A 24,282-nucleotide genomic window follows, 5' to 3' on the forward strand; every position below is an offset into this window, starting at 1 on the left:
TGCAGGGAATAAATACATCATTAACATATACTGACAAGGCTATTTTTAACTAAGGATTTCATTTAGAAAACCTTCATAAAAAAGGCTTTGACAAAGAACCCTAAAATTTGCACTAATCTAATTATAGATTAAAAGATTGATGGTGAGCATATACTTTACTTTTCTTCTAGGACATGAGAACCACAAAAGAAACTTCAGTCCTTTGGCATTTTTGATGGCCCTGTGCATAGGGTCAAGATAAAAGGATGAACTTGAGCACTTCGCAATAGACTATAATTTAGAAACAGAGTCTCTGAAAATTCCCCCTCAAATTTAGGTCAGGAACATTAAGCTAAAATTCCAGGTAATTGGACAAGGTATTAATTACTAATTTGCAGAGCATTCTTATTCTACATCAGTACTGGACACAACTAAAAGGAATATATCTTTCTCTACACTGTTGCCAGAGTAAATGTAAACTTGATCTTGTGGCTCATGTAGTGGCTTCCAGTTGCTCTTGAATTACTCAAAATCCTCTTCAAAGTTTGCATGATTTGGATTACCTCATATCACTCTCTGTACTACAAGGCTCTGTGGCCATTTCCTCATGGGTCTCCATCACTACCACATACCTAACTAACTATGTTCATCTTTTAGATTTGAAAATCCTCCAATCCCTCGAGCCAACTTTCATCACAATCTTTGCACTTAGTTGTAGTATTCATCATAATTTTAAATAACTATTTCTGGGATAGTCTGTCCAACACCTGATTTCCCTGCTAGCTGGTGAGTACTACAAGAACAGAACATCTTTTCTATTCCCTGCTGGGTTCCTGGGGCCCAGCCTAAACCCGGCCATAGTAACTTCCAATTCATAAGATGAATGTTGAATGAGTGTGTCAGAGTCTTGCGATACCAATCTGGCTTCCACTTCCCAATCTATAAGGAATCCTAATTGTGTGCAACTGATCTTTGATCTTTTTCTATACTGATTTTCTTGCATTGGTTTTAAATCCAAGAAGGTAACAAGATTAGAAAACTGTATCGGCCTATGGTATCTCACTGCCAAAATAATTACTAGATTATTTGAATATTTATTATTTATTTCACTTAATTAACAATTACTAAACAGTATGCTAAAGCAAATACTAGAATTAGTAATTTGGGAAAATAATTAAAATATAATGTGATTAATGAAGGTATTAGTTCTTGTGAGATAATACAACAGGAATCTTTAATTGAGAAGAGCAGAGAACTGAAGGACATTAATAATAAGAAGTAAAGCAACTTGTTATAGCTACCTAAGAATTTTTTTAAAAGATTCCATCTCAACAAAACAATTTTCCCCCTGCAATAAGTTGATTGGAATCTTCTTTTTCATGCTAGAGAAAGTATCTTCCTCATTCATATGTAAAAGGTATTGGAAATTTGTATGGTGGCCCAAGAGAGAGAAGGAAAAGACTATAAATTAGATTTCATTAATCTCAGATGACTCATTTTTTTCTTATTTATAGGATACAATTTTTTTTATATAAGAATGTTGAAAATGTTGACAATATTACTTTCACCTACCATCACTGTTGCACCTCATTCTTTCAAAATCATCACTGAGAGGTCTAGAAGAATGCCAGTGTGTGAGTTCATCAAATTCTTTCTTCTTAGAAAGAGATATAACAGCTGAGTCATCACTGGCGAAAGAAAATAAAAAAGTATACATTATAATACACATATAATTTTTTTCAGTTTGTCCTATGAGCCATGAACTTATTTAATGGTCTCTACCCTTAATTTTATAATTATAAATAAACAAAATATGTTTTTTAAAACAATGTATCCTTTGAAGAAGTAGTCAAGAAGTGGGCAAGAATATCTGTAGAGCTATCATCTCTATAACAGTAAGTGCACATTCAGAATTTATCTATATGTGAGATTGATATAGGCACCAAATAAATGAAGTATATATAGCATTACCTATAAGAGATATTTCTAAAGTTGAGAGACATGTCTGGATTATTTTAGCTTATCTTTTTGTGTTTATATATGTAAAATACATATTTCAAGCATAGAGAAATTTCCTCATTGTGTGAACATCATAGAACGCACTTACATAAACCTAGATATAGGCTATTACTCACCTTGGATATATGTTATAACCTATTGCTCCTAGGCTACAAACCTGTATGACATGTTACTGTGCTGAATTATAACACAATGGTAAGTATTTGTGTATCTAAAGACAGAAAAGTTTCAGTAAACATATGGTGTAAAAGATAAAGTGTGTATGTACACATACCCACACTTCCAGGGACAGGGAGAAGGTGTGGAGGGAGGTACCTTCAGAGGGAGAATAGATGTCAGGAAGTGGGAGGAAGAATAGTGGAGCAAAAGGAAGAGCAGAGATCAAAAGAGACCCAGAGAGATAAAGTTCAATAAGAAGTATACTAAAATGCCCCCTCTTCTCACTCCCTTGCCAAGTCAGGGCCAGAGCCTTGGGCAGGTAGAAGAAAGCATGCTGAACCTCCTTGTCTATTTTAACCACTCAATGCCTGAAGTAAATTCAACATTGTAGTTGGGTACAGCCTTTTCCTTTAGAATATCACAAGCAAACTTTTTGCTTTTAAACCATTATAATCTTATTGGACCTAGTTGTATATACAGTCATCATTAACCAAAACATCGTTATGTGGTACATGACTCTACATACTATGCCAGACAGTGAAAAGCATGAAGGAGAGAAATAAGGCAGGAAGACAGAATAGTGAATTCTGGGCGGATGAGATATTATGATTTTAATAACATTGGTCAGGAAAAGCCTTCCTGAGAAGGTATTTAAGCAGTAGGTTAAGGGTTTGAGTCAGAACATTTTGAGTAAACAGAACAGCAAATAGATAGGCTCTGAAATGGAAATATTGTGTTTAAAAAACACAATAGTGAACACATGAAAACAATCTACATAGTCATTAACAGATGATGGATAAAGAAAATTAGATAGTTAGCTAGCTAGATGATAGATAGATTAGATAGATAGATAGATAGATAGATAGATAGATAGATAGATAGATAGATAGATAGATAGATAGATAGATAGATGACTGATACTAGATAGATATGCACAATGGAATATTACTTAGCAATAAAGACTAATGCATAAAGAACAGGCTGACAGTTACAGGGGTGCCAGGGGGGCTGGGCAAGGGAGGTATGGGGATAAAGCTAAAAAGGACAAAAAATTCTATGGACACAGACAACAGTTTGGCGATTGCTGGGAAGGGGCGAGGTAAAAGAAGGTATGGGAGCAGAAATAGTGATGGATAAAGACTTAGCTTGGGGAGGAACACAATAGGGTGTACAGAGATGTGTTGTAGAAGTGAGCACGTAGAAGTCTATATAATCATAGCTTCACCATACTACATTCAATAAAAAATATATATAAATCTAGAAAACAAATAAGAAAATTCCGCCATTTGAGATGGACCTAGAGGACATTATGCTAACTGAAATAAATCAAAGACAAATATGTTTTGATCTCAGTTTTATGTGGAATTTTTTTTAAAACCAAGCTCATAGAAACAGAGTAGAATGGTGGCTGGCAAGGGCTGAGGATGGGAAAAAGAGGGAGATATTGGTGAAAGGATACCAACTTCTAGTTATAAGAGGAACAAGTTCTGGGGATGCAATGCACAGCATGGCGACTCTAGTTAGCAATACTGTACTGTATATTTGCAAGTTGCTAAGAGAGTCCATTGTAAATGTTCTCACTACAAAAAAAAGGGGGAAGTGAGGCGATGACTGTGTTAACTAACCTTATCGTGGTGATCATTTTGCAATATATTTGTGTATCAAGTCATCCCAGTGTACACCAAAACTTATACAATGTTACATATGTCAATTATATCTCTCTAAGGCTGGGGGGAAAACAGTAAGGAGGCCAGCAAAGACAGAGCAAGAGAATTTGGTAGAGATTAGTAGGTAATAAGGTCGAAGAGGTAAGGGAAGGTAGGTTCAAAGATGGAGAGCAGTATAACCCTGTAGTACTTTTTACCTGAATGAGTTGAAACTCTTTAAAAGGTTTTGAGTAGAGGAGAGAAATAATCTGACCCCACCCCAGCTCTCTCTCTCTCTCTCTCTCCCTCCCTCCCTCCCTCCCTCCCTCCATCTCTCTCTCTCTCTCTCTCCCTCCCTCCCTCCCTCCATCTCTCTCTCTCTCTCTCTCTCTCTCTCTCCCTCCCTTCCTCCCTCCCTCCCTCCCTCCCTCCCTCCATCTCTCTCTCTCTCTCTCTCTCCCCCATACACACACACACACACACACACACACACACACACACACACAGCACTTGTTCTGGCTTTTGTGCTGAGACTGTGGGGCAAGAAGCAAACCAGAAGTAGTAGGAGACCAGTTAGGGAATGACCGCAATAATAGAAAGAAAATGGCAGGTTGTAACAGGGTAGTCAGGGTGGGCAGGAACAAGAGCAGGAATTACTCTACACGTATTTTTGAGGAAAAAAAATGAATTTGGTGGAAAGACTGGATGTCGTATGAGAGCTGGAAAGAAAAGTCAAGCAGGACTCTAAGCATTTTGGACAAAGAAACTGGATGAAAAGACAAGACAGAGGTAGGAATGCTGAGGAAAGAGGAGGTTCTTACCAGAAGATCAGGAGTTGGGCATTTACACATTGCATGTGGGATATCTATGAGACATCCAATTAGCATCAGGATTTTAGAGAGTTGAGTCAAGATACAATTTTGAAAATTCATAGCAAAAAAAAAAAAAAAAAAAAGCCAGAAATATGAATTCAAAACTTGGAAAAGTTGATAAAGTTATTATGATACTGGATGACCATGAAAATGGGATCTCACTTTATTAAATATTAATGGTTATTGAGGTTTGCTTCAAAAGCTATTTATTTTAAAGAATTAAACCATTGCAGATACATTTTAAGCCTCCTAGTTGCCACTAAGAAATCTCATTCTTCTCTTCCAAAAAATGACTGCTACCCTGCATTTATCATGCCCATGCATGCTTATATACCGTTACCAAATAAATTGCACATAAATAACATCATGACAGTTATATCTTCTCTACCTTACTGCGTTGCATTAACAATATGATTTTGCCCTGGCCGGTTGGCTCAGCAATAGAGTGTCAGCCTGGCATGTGGAAGTCCCAGGTTGGATTCCCGGCCAGGGTACTTAGGAGAAGAGTTCATCTGCTTCTCCACCCCTCCCCCTCTCTTTCCTCTCTGTCTCTCTCTTTCCTCCTGCAGCCAAGGCTCCATTGGAGCAAAGCTGGCCCTGGTGCTGAGGATGGCTCCATGGCCTCCACCTCAGGTGCTAGAATGACTCCCATTGCAACAGAGCAATGCCCCAGATGGGCCTGAGCATCACCTCCTGGTGGGCCACAGGGTGGATCCCGATCAGGTGCATGCAGGAGTCTGTCTGTCTGCCTCACCCCTGCTTCTCACTTTGAAAAAAATACAAATATATATATTTGAAACTCATATATGATTATATGTGTGCAGTTATTGATTTTTACTACATAGTATTACATTGTATTAATTTCCCACAATGTACTTTTTATTTATGGATATTTACTTTACTTCTATACAAATAATGCCACAATAAGCATTAATGAAAATTTTCCTTACTCAAATATAGGAGAGTTTCTTTAAATTTCAGGTTGTAGAAAAGGTACATCCTAAATTTCAGTAGGTTTTACCAACTTAGCGACATTTGAGCAAGCCCTTTGTCTCTCCAGCTTGTTTCCATTGTTGACATCTTCGGTGTCATTTATTCTTATAACTTTTACCAAAATGAAGGGTGTCGAATAACAGCTAATTGTAGTTTTAATCTTTATTTCCTTGATTGATTAACAGTGACATTAAACATCTTTTCAAAGTTGTATTGGCTATTTTCACACTTGCTCATCTATTAAAGTAATTGCTCCTAGTCTTTCTCTCTTTTTCTTCTGTCTCATTCATAGTTTTCTCATGATCTGTAGGAATTCTATACTAAATTCTTTATATATTAACCCTATCCTGGTTACATACATTCTAAACATATCCAACATTTTTTGGATTACAGTATTTAATTTTAAAATTGTCATTATGACTTTTAAAAATGACTTAAAATTTTATATAGTGTTTAATGCTCTACTACAGTGGTCCCCAACCTTTTTGGGGCCACGGATAGGTTTAATGTCAGAAAATATTTTCACAGACCAGCCTTTAGGGTGGGATGGATAAATGTATCACGTGACCAAGACAAGCATCAAGAGTGAGTCTTAGACAGATGTAACAGAGGGAATCTGGTCATTTTTTAAAAATAAAACATCATTCAGACTTAAATATAAATAAAATGGAAATAATGTAAGTTATTTATTCTTTCTCTGCGGACCGGTACAAAATGGCTCACGGACCGGTACCGGTCCGTGGCCGGGGGGTTGGGGACCACTGCTCTACTACATCTACCCTGGGGTCACAAAGATATGAACCCAATATTTCCCAATGTGAAATTTTAATCATAATTGTACAATGTATACAACAATAAATCCAGTTCATTATATCCAGTGATTGACAGATAGATTAATAGATAAATAGGTAGATTGATGGGTAGATACTACAAACAGGCAAAGTTTTCTATAAATACCTGTTTAGGAAAGTTAGTTCTGATAAAATATCTCCAGCATAATCTTCTATAATCTCAGCTTTCAGAGGAATGAGTCCTAATTTATGAATTCCTTGATTTGATCCTGGTAATATTTAGGAATATTATTAATATTTGAACACAAAACTCTAATAATAAGTTACCATTGTGATGCAAATGTTTCTGAAACAGCAAAGTTAAACATTTTCATCGTGTATTTCAAAATAAATTATATTTCAACAGAGCTGTTGCAGATAGGATATTTAGATCAGCTTGATATTACACCTATCAAGTCACAAATGTAAGTGTATGTTGAGTGATGTAGAATTTCATTTCAAGTACAACTGAAGGCATTTAAGAAATAGTTATGAAATCAGTATGTGATCTAGAAAAATAAGTTTATTCTGAACCACAGTAAGAAATATGCTTATTTTTCCATAGACCAAAAGAAATAAGGTTTTATAAAAATTTTTCAAATTTAGGCCCTGGCCAGTTGGCTCAGTGGTAGAGCGTCAGCCTGGTGTGCAGGAGTCCCGAGTTTTATTACCGGCCAGGGCACACAGGAGAAATGCCCATCTGCTTCTCCATCCCTCCCCCTCTCCTTCCTCTCTGTCTCTCTCTTCCCCTCCCGCAGCCAAGGCTCCATTGGAGCAAAGTTGGCCGGGCGCTGAAAATGGCTCCATGGCCTCTGCCTCAGGTGCTTAAATGGCTCTGGTTGCAACAGAGCAATGCCCAGATGGGCAGAGCATCGCCCACTGGTGGGCATGCCAGGTGAATCACAGTCGGGCACATGCAGGAGTCTGTCTGACTGCCTCCCCGTTTCCAACTTCAGAAAAATACCAAAAAAAAAATAATAATTTTTTTTTCAAATTTAATAATCAGTATTAATAAAATAAAATAATAGTAAAGTAATATCTGTTTCTTTGATCAGCTGGAACTTTAAAAAAAAACCTTTGTATTCTTTATTTAGTTCAAAAAAAATTTTTTACATAAATAGGTTTGTCTAATTGGTCAATCACAAACCCCACAGGCACTTAAATATAAGCAGGCTTCTTCTCATGAGCCTTAGAAAAACTCACACTTTAAGAAAATACAATGAAGATATTAATAATATACTCTTGATGTCTGACTGTGGAGACAGACTTGGATTCTAACCTTCTACCATAAATTTTCTATGTGATTTAAGACAACTTCCCAAGACCTTCTCTGCAAAATGAGATTAATAATACCATGAGTAGTGCTGTTTTGAAAACCAAATAAGAAAATTCATGCAAATGGCAAAGCACAATATCTGGCAGAACAGGTATTTAATAAAAGTTGACTCCCTTTCTTAGGTCCTCACAATAGATAGATGATGATTGATAGATGATAGATAGATAGATAGATAGATGATAGATAGATAGATAGATAGATAGATAGATAGATAGATAGATAGATAGACAGATAAACCAATGGAGCAATGAGAAGGCAAAGAAGATGTGTAGGTGTGGAAGGTAATCAGCAGGAAGCAATACTAACCCTGCAAAAAAGACCAAACTTTAAGACTTCAGATTTGTTTTCTAAACATGGATAAAAGTGCTCATTGTTTTGTGTCCTGAATGAGATCAACTTTTAAAAAAACATTGTCAGCACCTTTAGGTGATGTTTCTTTCTGTGTAAGAAATGGTCTGGATGTTGTCCTCATGGGCATGGGTCCTCCAAAATCACCATCCCCAGATAACGTTAAGACCGTGTTCCATAATGCCTGATAGCTCTGTTTCAAAGTGTCACCCATGTCCAAGTTTAACCCTAGGTGGAAGGAAATAATATATTCAAATCAATAATTAAAACCTGAGTAATAGCATATTTTATGTTTTATGAATATATGAGTTATTTTATAAGTTTATGTCTGCATCTCATATTGGATGCTTAAAACAAGAGAGAATGGGCTCTGGCATATTTTTCATGTTGTAACTAATGTTATAGGAAGTATCTTTGAACTGCTTCTGGTGTTGCTGTATTTTTCTGTCACTAAGAAAACAAAACTAGATGGGCCATGAGAAATCTTTCCATGGATCCAATATGATAGGTGAAGGAGTCCGGAGCCAATACCAGGAGTTCTGAAGGTCAGGATGGAGGAAGTGGGGCAAGGCTTCTGCACTGTGCATCTTCATTTCGTCACATAATATTTCAACCCAACACTCCTCTTCAGTTTTCACAGAACCAATGCCTTGTCCAAAACAATCAGCAATGGAGCTATGATATCATTTTATAACATCTACAAATGACCTAATAAAGGAAGGATATACTATAAATGGTAACATTTATCATAGTGTTCTAGGAGTACCTCCCATAGTTCTTCCATTTAAACTTGCCCCTTTTCAATAGCTAATATTGTCTCATAGTTTTGAAAAAAATATATCCTTACAAGATCCTCATTGATACAATTTACCTCTTGTGAAAATACAGATTTTCTATAGAAAAAAATCTGCAAAGAAAGCTCCCTATCCTATTTTAGTTAATTAATGAATAGCTCAGTGTCATTATTTGTCAGATACAATTCTCAATTGCCCACCAAAAATGAATGAAATACTTAACAACATTTAACAGGACATACCTCTATTATATTCAATTTCATAATAATATGCAATATTTTTCCACAGACTCTTATCAGTTAAGTCAGGTAGGCCAGTGAAATTTATATTCCAATTATTTCTAGCCTTTAATTCCTTTAGGATAAAAAACTCACACATATGTAGCTGGAAAACAAAAAAGACAGAGAGAGAGAAAGAGAGAGAGAGAGTCATGTTTTAATAATACAAAATCTTCCCAGAATGTTCATGTCTTCCTTTAACCTTCCTCAACATGATTTATGGCTAATACTAAGAAACAGAACTAGTATACACATGAAAACACAAAGCTACTGTCCTGGCATTGACAAAATATATGACTGTATACAAATAACTTACCTACTTAGTGTTTCATTTTTTATGACTGTAATATAACATGGCTAATCTATACCTTCCAAAGTACCTTGCAGCACTAAAATGAAATGATTCTTTTGAATTTATCACAATCATGAGCACAATAAATATTCCTTCATTGACTCAAAATAATAGTCATTATAGAAAAATAATGGGTATGTCATTATTATGGCTATAGTTTCAATTAAAAGTTGCTTATGCTCTCATTTAATAAATTAGGACCTAAATAAAATATAATCATATATCAAATGAGATTTCTTAAGTATACAATGAAAATGTTACCTACATGTATAATATCATTGTGGGGACAATAGGTAATACAAGCAATGTAGTTTTACAATATAACTATGATTTAATTTCTTGTATTATAATGGTTTTTCAATATCTCAGACTGTATTAGCTTTCTGTAACTTAGCATCCTTTTGTCATACTGTGCTATAGTATCAGGAATAGTTTTACTCTTGGCAGGCTTAAGTACAATAAATGAGATTATATAATATTCTCTTTGGTTAACTTTGCTCTAAAATGAAACATTTTTCTTGAGTTGGAGTGTTCATCCAAAAAAAGATTACAACATACTATACCAGTGATTTTCAACTGGTGAGCTGCAAGAATTTTTAAAACACGTAATACCTGATTATTTAGTCAGGGGTACAGACCTCTTTTTGCTTAGATTGTCCAAAAATAAATAAATAAAAAAAAAGACAACAGCTAACACAATAGCCATCTGATGTAAATGAATCAAAATTATACCTAATTTTTGTCAGATTGGAAAAAAATATGTTGATGTGCCACAGAATTTTAGTAATTAGTGTGTCATAAGATGAAAAGTTTGAAAATTGCTGCACTATACAAAAATATCAAACTAGAAAGCACTATGCTAAATATGGAAAGAAAGATGTTTAAAGTTTTACAATAGCTGACATAAGACAAATTCATTTTTTTATTTTAATTAATAATAAAATGTTAACATGCAATTGATATAAATTTATTATTTGTCACTTTCGTATATATCAATAGTAAGATCTGTTGTTTCTTCAAAAATTATATGAATGTTTGGAATTCTTCTGAGTATGGATCATTTTTATGGGTAAAGTACTTTTTCTCATTGAGTACGTTTTCTACACTATGATAGCATTATTTTTCCTAGAAACATGAATTGTTTGCTGTAACAATTTTTAAACTGCATGCAAAAATAAAAGTAATATAAGAAAAATCAAAGTATTCTGCCTCCTAACTTTTGCCTTATTGAATTTATAATATTTGTGAATTTCTATGTGGTTCACCTACCATTCTTAGAAATGGTGGAAGTGTTCTGTCCCAAACACAAGTAATAATTCTACTCTTAGCTCTCTGAAACAGAGGTAAATGTTGAAGGAAAACCACACTAAGACAGTGCATTCTGCAGAGATCTGCGGCTTCATTTAGTGTTGGTGGTTTCTTCAAGTCCTAGAAAAACATGAATTTTAAAATATCAACTGACAGGCAGGCAATGTAAAAATTCAGATATGCAAAAACAGTACCATAAAGCATCTTACTCATAATTTGCTTACATGGTAGAGGTATATCTATTCAATTATTTTGTTTTAAAAAATTTTTTAATAAACATGATTTATTTATTTCATTTATTTATTTTTGAAGTGAGAAAAGGGGAGATTGTGAGACACACTTCTGCTTGTGTCCCAAACTGGGATCCACCTGGCAACGCCCCTCGGGGCCAATGCTCAAATCAACTGAGTTATCCTTAGTGCCTAAGGCTGATGCCCGGACCAACCAAGAAAAGGGGGAGAGGAAAGGGAAGAGAAGGAGATGGTCACGTCTCATGTGTGCCCTGACCGGGGATCGAAGCTGGAATATTTGCATACCAAGCTGATGCTCTATCCACTGAACCAGCCAGCCAGGGCTTGATTTATTTTTCTAAACAGTATAACTAATTATTCTTCTTAGAAGTGAAGACTTTTTTAAAAAAATGTAGGCCCAGCATATATTGTGTCTAATACTTTCATATTTTAAAATGGTGGAAGATGATCACCATGTTTAGTATCTATTTATTTACAACCTCAAATCAGGAATACAAGGAAAGTAATAAGGCTTCTTATTGTCACAGCTGTTCCCACGTGGAAGACCAGGGCTTAGTAGAAGATATGACCTGTATACTAAGGCAGTGTAGTCTAGCAAAAAATTAAACAAATTTGGGTTTGCAACCTCCTCTTCCACCAATTAGCTGTTTGACTCATTCATCTCTCTATATAAAGTAGAATAAAAATACTCACCAAGCAGAAGGGCTATAAAGATTAACCATAATGTGTATAATATACCTGACACTGGCACATAATAAAGACTTAGTAAAAATTAGCTTCTATTATTAATAGCAACATTTTCCAACTATATTTGACATTCAGTATTATTTTATATTAGTTTCAGAGGTACAGCATAGATATTGGTATTCTTAACAGAAAACGTGGTTCATCTTGATGACAGCCAGCAACACCACTCTCAGCAGCTATCACAAATGTTAAATCTCCTGAGGGATGTCACCAGCTATGCCTTGAAGTTGGTCTATGAAATTCTCAACAGCAGGGATGATCAGCTGAGAACAAGAATGAAATAGATATTTGTCCTTTGGAACAGGGAAGACAACTCATTCCAGGAAAGAAAATGATCCTAACTGGTTCTGTAAAGAGCCATGCATGCCTTCATAAGAATATGACCAATGTATTTATCAATGTTTATTCAACAAACATGTGACAAACACATATTTTCTGTTTGATGATGAGGTTATACCTGTAGTTACTACTCATAAGCATTGCCACATCTTTAAAAGTAACATTAAATAATTAGATTAATTTTGAAAGGCTCCCACCTGTGTGTTATAATTTTTAGTGCAGGTGTTTAGATTTTCAGAGTCTTGTGCTTCATGTAACATTCTTGTGTAGAGTTTTAGTGTCACAGCACATGAAATAGAGCAGACAACACTTCTCACATCAGCTCCTTCGGGCCATAGATTTTGAAGCAGGGATAAGGTTTGCTGTATCTGCAGTAAAAATTTTTAGAGACCTAGTGATTATAAGGGACAAAGCTTAGGTGATATTTAATCCTAGAAAAAGAATTTTAATCTTCTCAGGAATAATATTAATACTGAAATTTAATCTTTCAAAGAATTAAAGAAAAATATAAAAGAAATGCCTAAAGAAGAGGAGTAGTTGGGAAAAAAATGTTTAATGAAAAATAATGTGAGGCTGTATCTAACTAGATTCTAAGTACCATTTTAATATTAATGATGACTTCTGATCCTGTCGTGTATACTCTCTAACAAATCAAGATAAACTATACCCAGTTTGCAAGTTCATGAATGACTAAATTGTAAATTCCTCAATGTTGTGCAGACAATTTGCAGTGACCACTGAGGCAACTGAGACAAACATGATATATTTGCCTAATATTCAAAGCTACCTACTCAAAAATTGATAATTATAAACCCCTGCTACTGAAAGTGCTATCACTACAACCTCCATACTTTGGAGAAAGTTAGAAAAGAGAAAGAAATTTTTTAATTAATTTTAATGGGGTGACATTGATATATCAGGGTACCTATGTTCAGAGAAAACATCTCTAGGTTATTTTGACATTTGATTATGCTGCATTCCCATCACCCAAAGTCCAATTGTCTTCCGTTACCTTCTAACTGGTTTTCTTTGTGCCCCTCCCTTCCCCCCTCCCCCCCTCTTCTCCCCCCCACCCCATAACCCCTATACTCTTGTCCATGTCTCTGAGTCTCATTTTTATGTCCCACTTATGTAAGAAATCATATAGTTCTTAGTTTTTTCTGATTTACTTATTTCCTCAGTATAATGTTATCAAAGTCCATCCATGTTGTTGTAAAATGAACCGATGTCACCATTTCTTATGACTGAGTAGTATTCCATAGTATATATGTACCAAAGCTTTTTAATCCACTTGTCCACTGACGGACACTTGGGCTGAGAAAGAAATTTTAAAGCTCAACAAGGTAACTAGAAAAGAGCAGGAGGTAACTATGCAGACCTCAGACGGTTTTCTCCACCTGCAGCAGGGTATACAAGTCTGAGCCAAGAAACTTGACTTCTCCTAAAACTTAAGATGTTAATTAGACAAGTTCCTTAACCTTAGTCATTTATTTAAAGCTGTTTGTTTACTGTCTACATCCTAGGTAGGGTTTATAAGCTTTTCCTTTTTAAATTGATAACACAGTATTGTCGAGTTTTGAGCAGAGTAGGGCCATCATATCAGGTCTACATTTTTACAAGATCACTCTGATTGTGGTGTAAAAAGTAAATCATAGGAAATCAAGAGAAGAAGCAGAAATTTAAGTAGGTTGATGTATTTCAGGCTACTGTGTTTTTCCATGCAAGAGATGACAGTCTCTAATGTCAGAGTGATAGAAATGGTGAGAAGTTGGAAAGTTCTGGATGCATAATGAAAGGATTTACTAGTGGATACAATGTAGGTATGAGGGGGAAAAGTGAAATCAAAAATACCTCCTGGTTTTTGTCCTGAACTGCTATAAGCATAGAGATAGCATTAACTGTTATGTGGAAGATGCCAAGGGAATGGGTTTGGACTCAAGGTCTTAAACTCAGCCATGTTAATTTTGTGATGCCTAATAAAATTCATGAGGAGATGTCTAATACGCTGCTGTCTACAGGAGAAACTAACGACGTTGCTCATAAGCAGATTGACTTTATAGTCATGTAACCTTTAACATATCATCACAACATACCTAGTCTTCCAAAACAAATGACCTATGGAAAGGAAAACAATATCAGACAGTGAGTTTGGAGTAATCAGAAGGGTAAAACAACCACTGACTGAAGTCCTCATAAGCTTTCCTTTCCAAAACACTAAAAAATTTCTATCTTTTAGGTATATATTTCCATAGTAGTCACCCATACAATTAAGAATAAAAGTTTGAGATCTTAAATTATCACAACAGTTTTCTCCCTCCAACTTTACTGTACATGTTATACCAAGGTGTTTCTTTTGTAGAAAATGTTTAGGGTTTTGCAATCAATAAATTTAGTAAGACTCCTTCTGCCTCAGTGCTATGATGCTTGAAGAAGAACAGCTTAAAGAGGCAAGTCTATAAAATCAGCAGGGATATGAATGTCTGTTAAAATAAATGTCTGTCTTCCAGAAGCAACAAATCATTAAAAGCGTATTTCCCAGATGCTGAACTTTACTTTCCAGATAAATGTGTTGTTACCTCTTTCTGCATTTCTCCCAAGTTTAGTTTTAAATGACAGTACAGAAATCTTCTTTCCTGCAAACTTCTGTAATGCCTTATTATGTAGGCATGTAAGGCATGTTGCAGTTGTAGCTCGTGCTAAAAAGCAAAGCACATAAGTAAGACTTCTGGTTCAAAAATAAATGCCTATTGCAAAACTCTAGTTAATCTAAAAACTATGATTATTTGACTATAGACAAAACAAAAAGTCCATTAATTCAAGTGGAAATAGACTTCCACTCCTTTTGTTCAAACTATCCACTGCTGAGGTTACTAGAATATAAGAAAAAAATAAATAAAAGGGCATTTATTTCTAACAAAACCAACCATTAAAAATGTACTGGCCTTAGTAGTAATATAATTGTTCTATATTGTCCCACATTGATCTGTTATCTATTTACAAAAAGAAAGAAAGAAAATTGTAAGTGATAGCTATATGTAATAGGCACAACTATTCAAAATAGTTGCAAAAAAAGTACTGACAAATAAGATGATCAAATATTTTCTCTATCAGCTATCTTAATTTTGAAAGTAAGAATATAGACCAAATCATCTCAGAACATACACACACACATGCATGAACATATACACATATGTACGTATAAAATATGTACACAAAAATGTATGCATATATAACATAAGTATGTGTAAATGAATGTGTATGTGTATATGAATATGTATACATGTGTATACACATGTTACATATAATTCATGTAAAAGACCCTGACTGAGAATTTCCCACTGTGGTCCTCACATGTCCTTGGCCTTTTGGAACTGTTCCTTCCCAGTTCTTAGCCCATATTTTTCCTCCTCACCTTTTAAAATTTGCCCATACAAATGTTGAGGATGCAAGAACTTAAGCTAACTTCTCTTGCTAAAGCCATACAGAATAAATTCTTCCCTCTTTCCCTATGTTAGAATATGCCTTCAGAGTGTTCTTATGCCCAGAATTGTGGAATAAAGACTTATGCTATTGATACTCTGGTTAATTTTTCTACACTTACATTGTTTATTTCTTTTTTACTTTATTTTATTTTTTAGTGCCTGAGGTCAATGCTCGAACTAATCTAGCCACTGGATGTGGGAGGGGAAGAGACAGAGAGGGGACATGGGGGATGGAGAGAAGAAGATGGTTACTTCTCCTGTGTGCCCTGACCAGGAACCCTATCCAGACAATCCATATTCCGGCTGATACTCTATCCACTGAGCAAACCAGCCAGGGCCTGCTTATTTCTTAATTTAACCTAACTTACCTGTTCAAAAAACAGTTTGTGTGAAAAGATACTTGAGGCACAGTATCCATAAATTCTAAGGACATCTGACTCTATTCCCAAAGACTGTACAATATTAATTTTCTTCTGAAGAGCATGAATGATAAAAATGTTTAAAAAGTCTGTTTGACGAGATGTTATTCCTTTTTCTGAGACAATTAGGAAGTATGGATAACATTCTTTAAGAAATATCTCCCATTCTGGTGTCAGACAGTTGGAAAATTCTGTGTGAATAGTGACATCAGTATTATATTCTAAATGTTGAATCAATAATGTACGAAGGACCAGAAGTTCAGGGTAATTAAAATACAGATCTTCTGCATCCTTTAGAAAAAGAAAATTAATGTTAATTTTAGAAATAAAAATAAAGTAACATTATTTTTCTAAAGATTAGCATATATAAAATGTTGCATTAACATGATACAAAGAGTTAAGGAGTTCAAGGTTGTTAACATAATTTTTCTGGGTCCTATAGAAATATCAGATAAAGACTTATTAGCTATTTTTCTATTATTAATATTGGGTGTTATTCATATTAGTAAAGACTTTAATTATAATCTGAAGAAGCAAAATATCTAAAAAAGTTTAGTAATGACTGATCACATTTAAAAATAAATATATATATAAAATATATATAAATATATATATATATATATTTTTTTTTTTTGTATTTTTCTGAAGCTGGAAACGAAGAGAGATAGACAGACTCCCGCATGCGTCCGACCAGGATCCACCCGGCACACCCACCAGGGGCGACGCTCTGCCCACCAGGGGGTGATGCTCTGCCCCTCCGGGGCGTCGCTCTGCCGGGACCAGAGCCAGTCTAGCGCCTGGGGCAGAGGCCAAGGAGCCATCCCCAGCGCCCGGGCCATCCCTGCTCCAATGGAGCCTTGGCTGCGGGAGGGGAAGAGAGAGACAGAGAGGAAGGAGGGGGGGGGGTGGAGAAGCAAATGGGCGCTTCTCCTATGTGCCCTGGCCAAGAATCGAACCTGGGTCCCCTGCACGCCAGGCCAACGCTCTACCACTGAGCCAACCGGCCAGGGCCAAAAAAATAAACATATATTTTTAAACTCAACAAAATGAGAACAGAGAATTAAATGTTACCTTAAAAAAAACTATTACAAATTTGGCTTCCTTTTGAATGAAATCATGCAGAAATTGTTCTACAATATAGAAGAAGTGAAGAATTTGTCCTTTTTTGAAGTTCACATTGAAGACACAAGTGATGAATAATGAATCTCCATCAATCAAAAAAAATTCAGACTCAACAAAGTCTTTAAGTAAGCTCACCATTCTGAATAAAAATATAAAACACATAATGAAAAGATTATAAAAATAATTGTAGTTTTTTATTATTATTAAGTGAGAGGCAGGGAGGCAGAGACAGACTCCCACATATGCCCAGTATCCACCCGGCAAGCCCTCTACCAGGCAATGCTCTGCCTGTCTGGACCGTTGCTCCCTTGCTCAACAATCCAGTTATTTTAGTGCCTGAGGTGAGGCCACAGAGTCATCCTCAATGCCCAGGGCCAACTTTGCTTGACCCATTCCAGTCATGGCTGCGGGAGGGGAAGAAAGAGAGGGGGAAATGTGGAGATGCAGATGGTCTCATCAGTGCATCCTGACCAGGAATAGAAACCAAGACTTCCACACACTGGGCTGACACTCTACCACTCAGCAAACCAGCCAGGGCCAAAATAATTGTAGTGTGAGTTAAAATTCCACAATTCAATTGGTTATACAAATTTTCTTCTAGTTTAAGCAAGAAACTTAAAGAAAAGTTAACTTCAAATTTCCATTATATTTAAGTAACAATTTTCCAGGCCATTTCCATTTTTCCGTAATAGTAAATAAGCCCTTAAAGATATGACTGATTCTGTTGTGAAACTGAAATTCACTAGTGTAACTATAAATTTACAAAAAAGGTACATCTCTATTTTCAATTTAAATACTATTTTTGTATTTCTAGTGTAAAAATTAAATCAATCATAATCTTTGGTCAATTATATGTATGGAATTATCTTATTTTGCATTTCAAATGAACATATAATGAAGAGTTGCAAACTCTCCACCCACTCTAAGATACAGAAGATTTTCTATAACTTAAATCTACGCTATGAGCTGTTTTCAAAACTCTTCTCCCACCTTTGCCTCAAAGGCAACCACTACCTTGAGTTTAGTTTACACATTCTTTTGCTTAATTTTTTTTTTTTTTTGTATTTTTCTGAAGCTGGAAACGGGGAGAGACAGTCAAACAGACTCCCACATGCGCCCGACCGGGATCCACTCGGCATGCCCACCAGGGGGCGACACTCTGCCCACCAGGGGGCGATGCTCTGCCCCTCCGGGGCGTCGCTCTGTTGTGACCATAGCCACTCTAGCGCCTGAGGCAGAGGCCAAGGAGCCATCCCCAGCGCCCGGGCCATCTTTGCTCCAGTGGAGCCTCGCTGCGGGAGGGGAAGAGAGAGACAAAGAGGAAGGAGAGGGGGAGGGGTGGAGAAGCAGATGGGCGCTTCTCCTGTGTTCCCTGGCCGGGAATCGAACCCGGGACTTCTGCACGCCAGGCCGACGCTTTACCACTGAGCCAACCGGCCAGGGCCTTGCTTAATTTTTTAAAGTTTTTATGACAGTATATGTATACCTACTTTTGCATCTTTATTAAAAGGGCAATGTTTTATCTGTGTTTTGTATAATTTACTTTTTAAACTTAATTACCAATTACTGTTAAAATTTAGGCATATGGTTACAGGAAGCTACACTTAAATAACTTTACTGGACTATAATAATAAGTACATGTCCACATCACAAGTTACTCTATATTTTTCTCTTCTCAATGAGCATTTGAATTACTCCTTCTGTTTCGTGCTGTTACAACTGTGCTGCAATGATCATTCTTGTGGATGCTTCCTAACACACAGGTTAAACTCTAGAGTATTTTTGATTAGTGTAATTACTGACTAGTACCTCATAAAGCAATAACAAATTGTTTTCTAAAGCAATTGTATAGAGTTATACCTGCATTAGCAGATGTCAGAAACTCAATTCAGCTACATAGTTTCCAACAGCTGGTGTTGTACAAAATATGAACTACACACTTGGTTCTCATTTAAATTTGGGGCAGGAGGGTTTGTTTCTTTAGTTTTTGGCCCTGAAAAGGGAAACTACTACATGCTACTTTAAAAAAAAAAAATCAAAACATTGCAGAGCGATGTTACTTCTGCTGTGCATTTTTTCAGAATTCATTCTTTGCATATTTAAAATAGTGAATGGCATTGCATTCTCTGCAGTCAGACTGCCAGGTGGATCTGTCACAAGTTCTAGAACTTATTTATTTATTTATTTATTTATTTATTTATTTATTTATTTTCTCATATTTTTCTCTTTTTTTAATTGAATTTATTGGGGCGACATTCATACACAAAACCATACGGAGTTCAAGTGTACAACTCAACCAAACACCACCTGCACACTGCATGTGTGCCCATTGCTCCAAGCACAGTGCTTTCCATTCCCATTCTCCTCCACTCTGCCCACCTCCACCTACTCCCACCATTTTCCTCTGGCTATCACCATACTGTTATGTGTCTTTGTGCTTCTCGTTTCTTTGGCTATATTCCCGGAAGTAGGAGAGCTGGGTCAAAAGGCAGTTCTATTTTTAATTTTTTGAGGAAACTTCATACTGCTTTCTACAGTGGCTGCAACAGTCTGCATTCCCACCAACAGTGCACACAGTTTCCCCTTTCTCCATGTCTTTGTTGTTTGTTGATTTATCAATGGAACTACATCAAACTAAAATAATGCACAGCAAAAGAAACCATCAACAAAATGAAAGGTGAAACCATTAAAGGGGAGAACATATTTACTAATGTTATATCTGATAAGGTGTTAATTTTCAAAATATATAAAGAACTTTATACTACTCAACACCAAGAAGACAAGCAACCCAATTAAAAAATGGACAAGCTCTGAGACTTCAGATTACTTGCTTCTCTTCTATTCTGTGTTACAGTTGCTCAGCTTAAGTGAGAATTAAAAGCAGATAATGTTTCATGTAGTTGCTATAAGGATTCATGAGATAAATACTTAAAAAATTATGGGAATCAAATTATGCATGGTCATGATATATGCTTAAAGCATGCATATTATAAATGATATTTTGGGTTTTATTTTATAATTGCATAGAATTGACATTATATTATATTTATTCTAAATTATTTTAGAGAATTGAAATTTGGAGATAAGCAACATAAGATTAGACTCAATAAATCACCCACAACAGGAAATTTTACTCATCACTGTATCCTTAGAGCCTCACCTATTAACAGGCACACAACAATAGCTGTTTAAGGAATGAAATGGTGCATTGATTTGGTGTACAGTATTTGTCCTTGCTGTTATATAATGTCTTGGCATTAGTTAAAACATACCAAAGACAATTTTATGAGACTTGTAAATATTTTGACATATATTATAATACCAATTAAATTGCTACTTTAGTCTTGTGCAATATTAAAAGAAAATGATTCTTTCCTCCTTTCTTTGAAGTTTTCAGTATAGTATTCCTTGCTACTAAATAAAAGCCAATAACCTTTCCCAAAAGAAGAAAATATTTATCTATTTTCAAAAACTATTAATCTCTTGTCCCATAGGAAGTTTCTCCAAAATGATTGTTAGCAGGATGAAAAATTATTCCATACAGAGGAAATGAATGATTTAAAATGATATGTTACTTTGAAAATTTTAAGTTGTACTTACTTAGATTTTGACAGAGTTTTCCAAATCAACAATGAGAGCTTCCTCAGAATTTCCTTACATTCAGTTAATCCTTTAAAAATAATGACAAGATTAGTCCTCAATTTTAACTAATTCTTTCTGCTGCTAACTTTATTTATATTTTATACAAGACTACATAAACATGGCTGAAATGCTCAGTAACATGTCAAAAGATAAACAAATATGTTAAAAATGATACTATGCCTACATTACTCAATGTAAAGAATAATTATGGACAAGGTAAGTTAATCTTAGAGTTTTAAAATTAAATTTTTTGTAAACACTAAAATAATAAATTCCCAGCTGCAAATGAGTTAGAGTCATAAACATAAACTATAATAAGTCTACAAAGATAAAAATGTCCAGAAAACTAAAAATTTACCACTTTAAAAATTAACTCATATTAATATATACATAGATATCTTTCAATAGATATATAGATATAGTTACAGTGTCTGTCTTCAAAAGTTCTCTTACTGAAGGAAGATAAACAATAACATGGTGAAATCTGTATTTTTCTAATATTCTGTATATGGAAAAAAAATCTTTGAAATAAATCTATCCTGAAAATTTCTTTGTAATATTCCATGTCCTTGTTAAATGTATTTTACCAAGAAATTAGGACTTGGAAATGAAATAAACAGTCATCTATTCAGTATATGAGGTCTCAGGAGACATAGCAGGAATATTAAAACACACTGTAGATTTCTTAGCATTTTTTTTACAATACAGTCTCTCATATTGTTATGACTGATATTAACTGAGCCCCCCAAGTTCTCCTTCTGCAAAGAAAGTGGATTTGTGCATAATTGAGAGGTTTTAAGTGTTATAAAAATATTTAAATATTGGGAGTCTCTAGACATACCCATATACAGGGCCAGATTTATTAATAATTGGTACCTCTTAATCCCAGTAAAGCCACACTTGGGTGTATATATTCTTTTGCAATATAGTTGTACTTATTTAGTATTTCTTACAATTAACGTAGAAGTCTTCAAATGTCTTTATTGTTTTGTAACCCTAGAATTTTATAAATTATTATTCATCATTATTATTTTCACTTCTATGCTGTGAGAAGCAACCCAACAAGCTGACATTGTAAATAGTTGCAGATTCAAGATTTAAAAACTTTCTGTAAGATAGCAGAGAAGTTTTCTCTTACCAGGTCTTAACTTTTGCTTACTAAAGGTTTGTTTAACTGGTAGAATCATGTGAAAATATTCATTTGGAAGAATATTTTAACATTGAATTTCAGTTGCATCGATAATTTTAGAAACACATTAAGTTGGTTTACTGTATTTCCTTCATTTATTTTTATTTTAGTTTGTAAATAGTTAAGAAACATTTCAGGCCCTGGCTCATTTTCTCAGTGGTAGAGCGTTGGCCTGGCGTGTAGATGTCCTGGGTTCAATTCCCAGTCAGGGCACACAGGAAAAGTGACCATCTGCTTCTCCATCCCTCCCCCTCCCCTTCCCTCTCTCTCTCTCTCCCACAGCCATGGCTTGATTGGTTCAAGCATATTGGCCCCAGGCACTGAGGATGGCTCTGTGGAGCCTCTGCCTCAGATGCTAAAATTAGATTGGCTGCAAGCATGGCCACATATGGGCAGAGCATCAGCCTCAGACAGGGATTGCTGGGTGGATCCCGGTCAGTCGCATGTGGGTGTCTGTCTATCTCCCCTCTTCTCACTTGGAAAAGAGAAAAAAAATATTTCAATGTGAGCTTAGATAAATTATTAACACTTGCTATGGCTAAATGTTATTCATTCATCATCCAGATAAAGAGTCTTTTAAAATCTAGAGAATTTAGTCAAGGTGAAAATAAAAGATGGCTGGTGATTAGGCAAGCCTAAATTTCAGCTGATCATTTTGGTAGGGGGAAGAGCTGGTGACAATTTAAAAATACAAAGAATATAAAGAATAATTAACAAAGGCCTATGTATCTCAATTTAAAAATGTTAATATTTTCCCCAATTGCTTCAAATTTATTTATTGAAACATTAATGATGTAGTTAAATTTTCATTCTGCCCACCACAGAGGCAACCAACATGTTTCTTTGCCATAATTTTGTATTGTCATATATATATAATACCCTTTTATATCTCCTTAACTAAATGGTATCACTCTGCAATTGGTTTTCTTCATTCAGCTGTATGACTTTGAGATCTATATTGATACACATAGATATAGTACATTCATTTCAGCAGCCAATAATGCTCTACCTTATGAGCATATCACCTTTTAAAGCCAAATTCCATACCGATAGACATCTAGGTTGTTTTGTTTCCTTGTCATTGTTTTATAAATTATGGCATATTATACATTATTTTTTCATTTTTCAATTTTTTTTTCAATTGAATTTACTAAGGTAGCATTACTTAATAAAAATTTTAATATATCTCACTGAGCATATATATGCAAGAATTTGTCTAAGAGGTTAGGATTAGAGAAGTGAGCAACTTTACCAGATAGCATTCAGTTCACATTCAAGGTATTGATATTGTAAAATTTTAAAACAGTTCTAACCTGAGAAATGTGAAATAGGGTCTCATAGTTCTAATTTATACTACTACCAAGGATAGTAGTATAAATTCTTGTAGAATATATACTTTTTTTAAACAGAGTTCTATTTTGTGATTTCCTTTTTAACAACCTTTGACAATTTTCTATTGGGTTGTCTTCTTCCAATTAATTAGCATATAACTTTAGTTTCTAGATAAATGATTCCTATATTTATGGTCTTATTCCAGACTGTCTCTTTAACTTGGTTTGGAATCTTTGATTATATAGATGTTCTTTTATTTGATTATGGTAAAATTTGTCAGACTTTTAATTTTTTATGTGAAATTATGATTTGTTTAAGAATTCTAGCACTTGTTATATTTTGTTTAAGAAATTTATCCAAGATCCTTAAAATATTCTACTGCCTTATTTTTTGTAGGGTCAGGATAAAAGAATAAATCCAGATTGAGCATGTATTAAATTTAAAGATTAATTTGGTCATACTAGATATACTTATGATATTGAATGTTAACAAGGGAGAACCTAGAACTTTCTAGATTTATTCAATGTAATTAAGTTTTACATAATGTTTCATAATTATTTTCTTATTCATGTTTTGTTAGATTTGTTCCTGGGTATATTTTAGTTTGTATGGACAATTTGATAAGTTGTCTTTCTTTTAATGCATTTTTCAATTAGTCATTTTTGGTGCTTAGAATCAGTATTATATTCCATACTAATGGACATTTTCATACTGGTATTGATTAAGGTCAATATTTCTAAAAATGTCAATCTTGTATCCCAAAGGAAATTTCTCAGCCATATGTAGATTCTCTTAGACATTTTAGGTAGACTTTGTTCACTATCCAAGGTAGATTAGAATAACAA

The 24,282-nt window shown here is 34.8% G+C and overlaps 1 protein-coding gene across 3 annotated transcripts in view; it reads right to left on the reverse strand.

Annotated features, from left to right (window-relative positions):
- LOC136407109 (probable ATP-dependent RNA helicase DDX60) overlaps positions 1–24,282 on the reverse strand; it is a 105,020-nt gene that overhangs the window by 72,187 nt on the left and 8,551 nt on the right. For 2 of the 3 annotated variants that reach the window (XM_066387722.1, XM_066387731.1), the window contains exons 3-12: positions 20,875–20,944; positions 17,224–17,413; positions 16,102–16,443; positions 14,828–14,947; positions 12,449–12,619; positions 10,876–11,034; positions 9,219–9,360; positions 8,255–8,410; positions 6,626–6,728; positions 1,552–1,667 (exon numbers count right to left, since the gene is read on the reverse strand). In XM_066387722.1, the coding sequence (XP_066243819.1) occupies positions 1,552–1,667; positions 6,626–6,728; positions 8,255–8,410; positions 9,219–9,360; positions 10,876–11,034; positions 12,449–12,619; positions 14,828–14,947; positions 16,102–16,443; positions 17,224–17,413; positions 20,875–20,944 (1,569 nt within the window). The remainder of the gene's footprint in view (positions 1–1,551; positions 1,668–6,625; positions 6,729–8,254; positions 8,411–9,218; positions 9,361–10,875; positions 11,035–12,448; positions 12,620–14,827; positions 14,948–16,101; positions 16,444–17,223; positions 17,414–20,874; positions 20,945–24,282) is intronic. The other variant, XM_066387739.1, reaches the window with a different exon arrangement.

The sequence above is a fragment of the Saccopteryx leptura genome, chromosome 1, assembly GCF_036850995.1.
Source record: "Saccopteryx leptura isolate mSacLep1 chromosome 1, mSacLep1_pri_phased_curated, whole genome shotgun sequence".
NCBI lineage: Eukaryota > Metazoa > Chordata > Mammalia > Chiroptera > Emballonuridae > Saccopteryx > Saccopteryx leptura.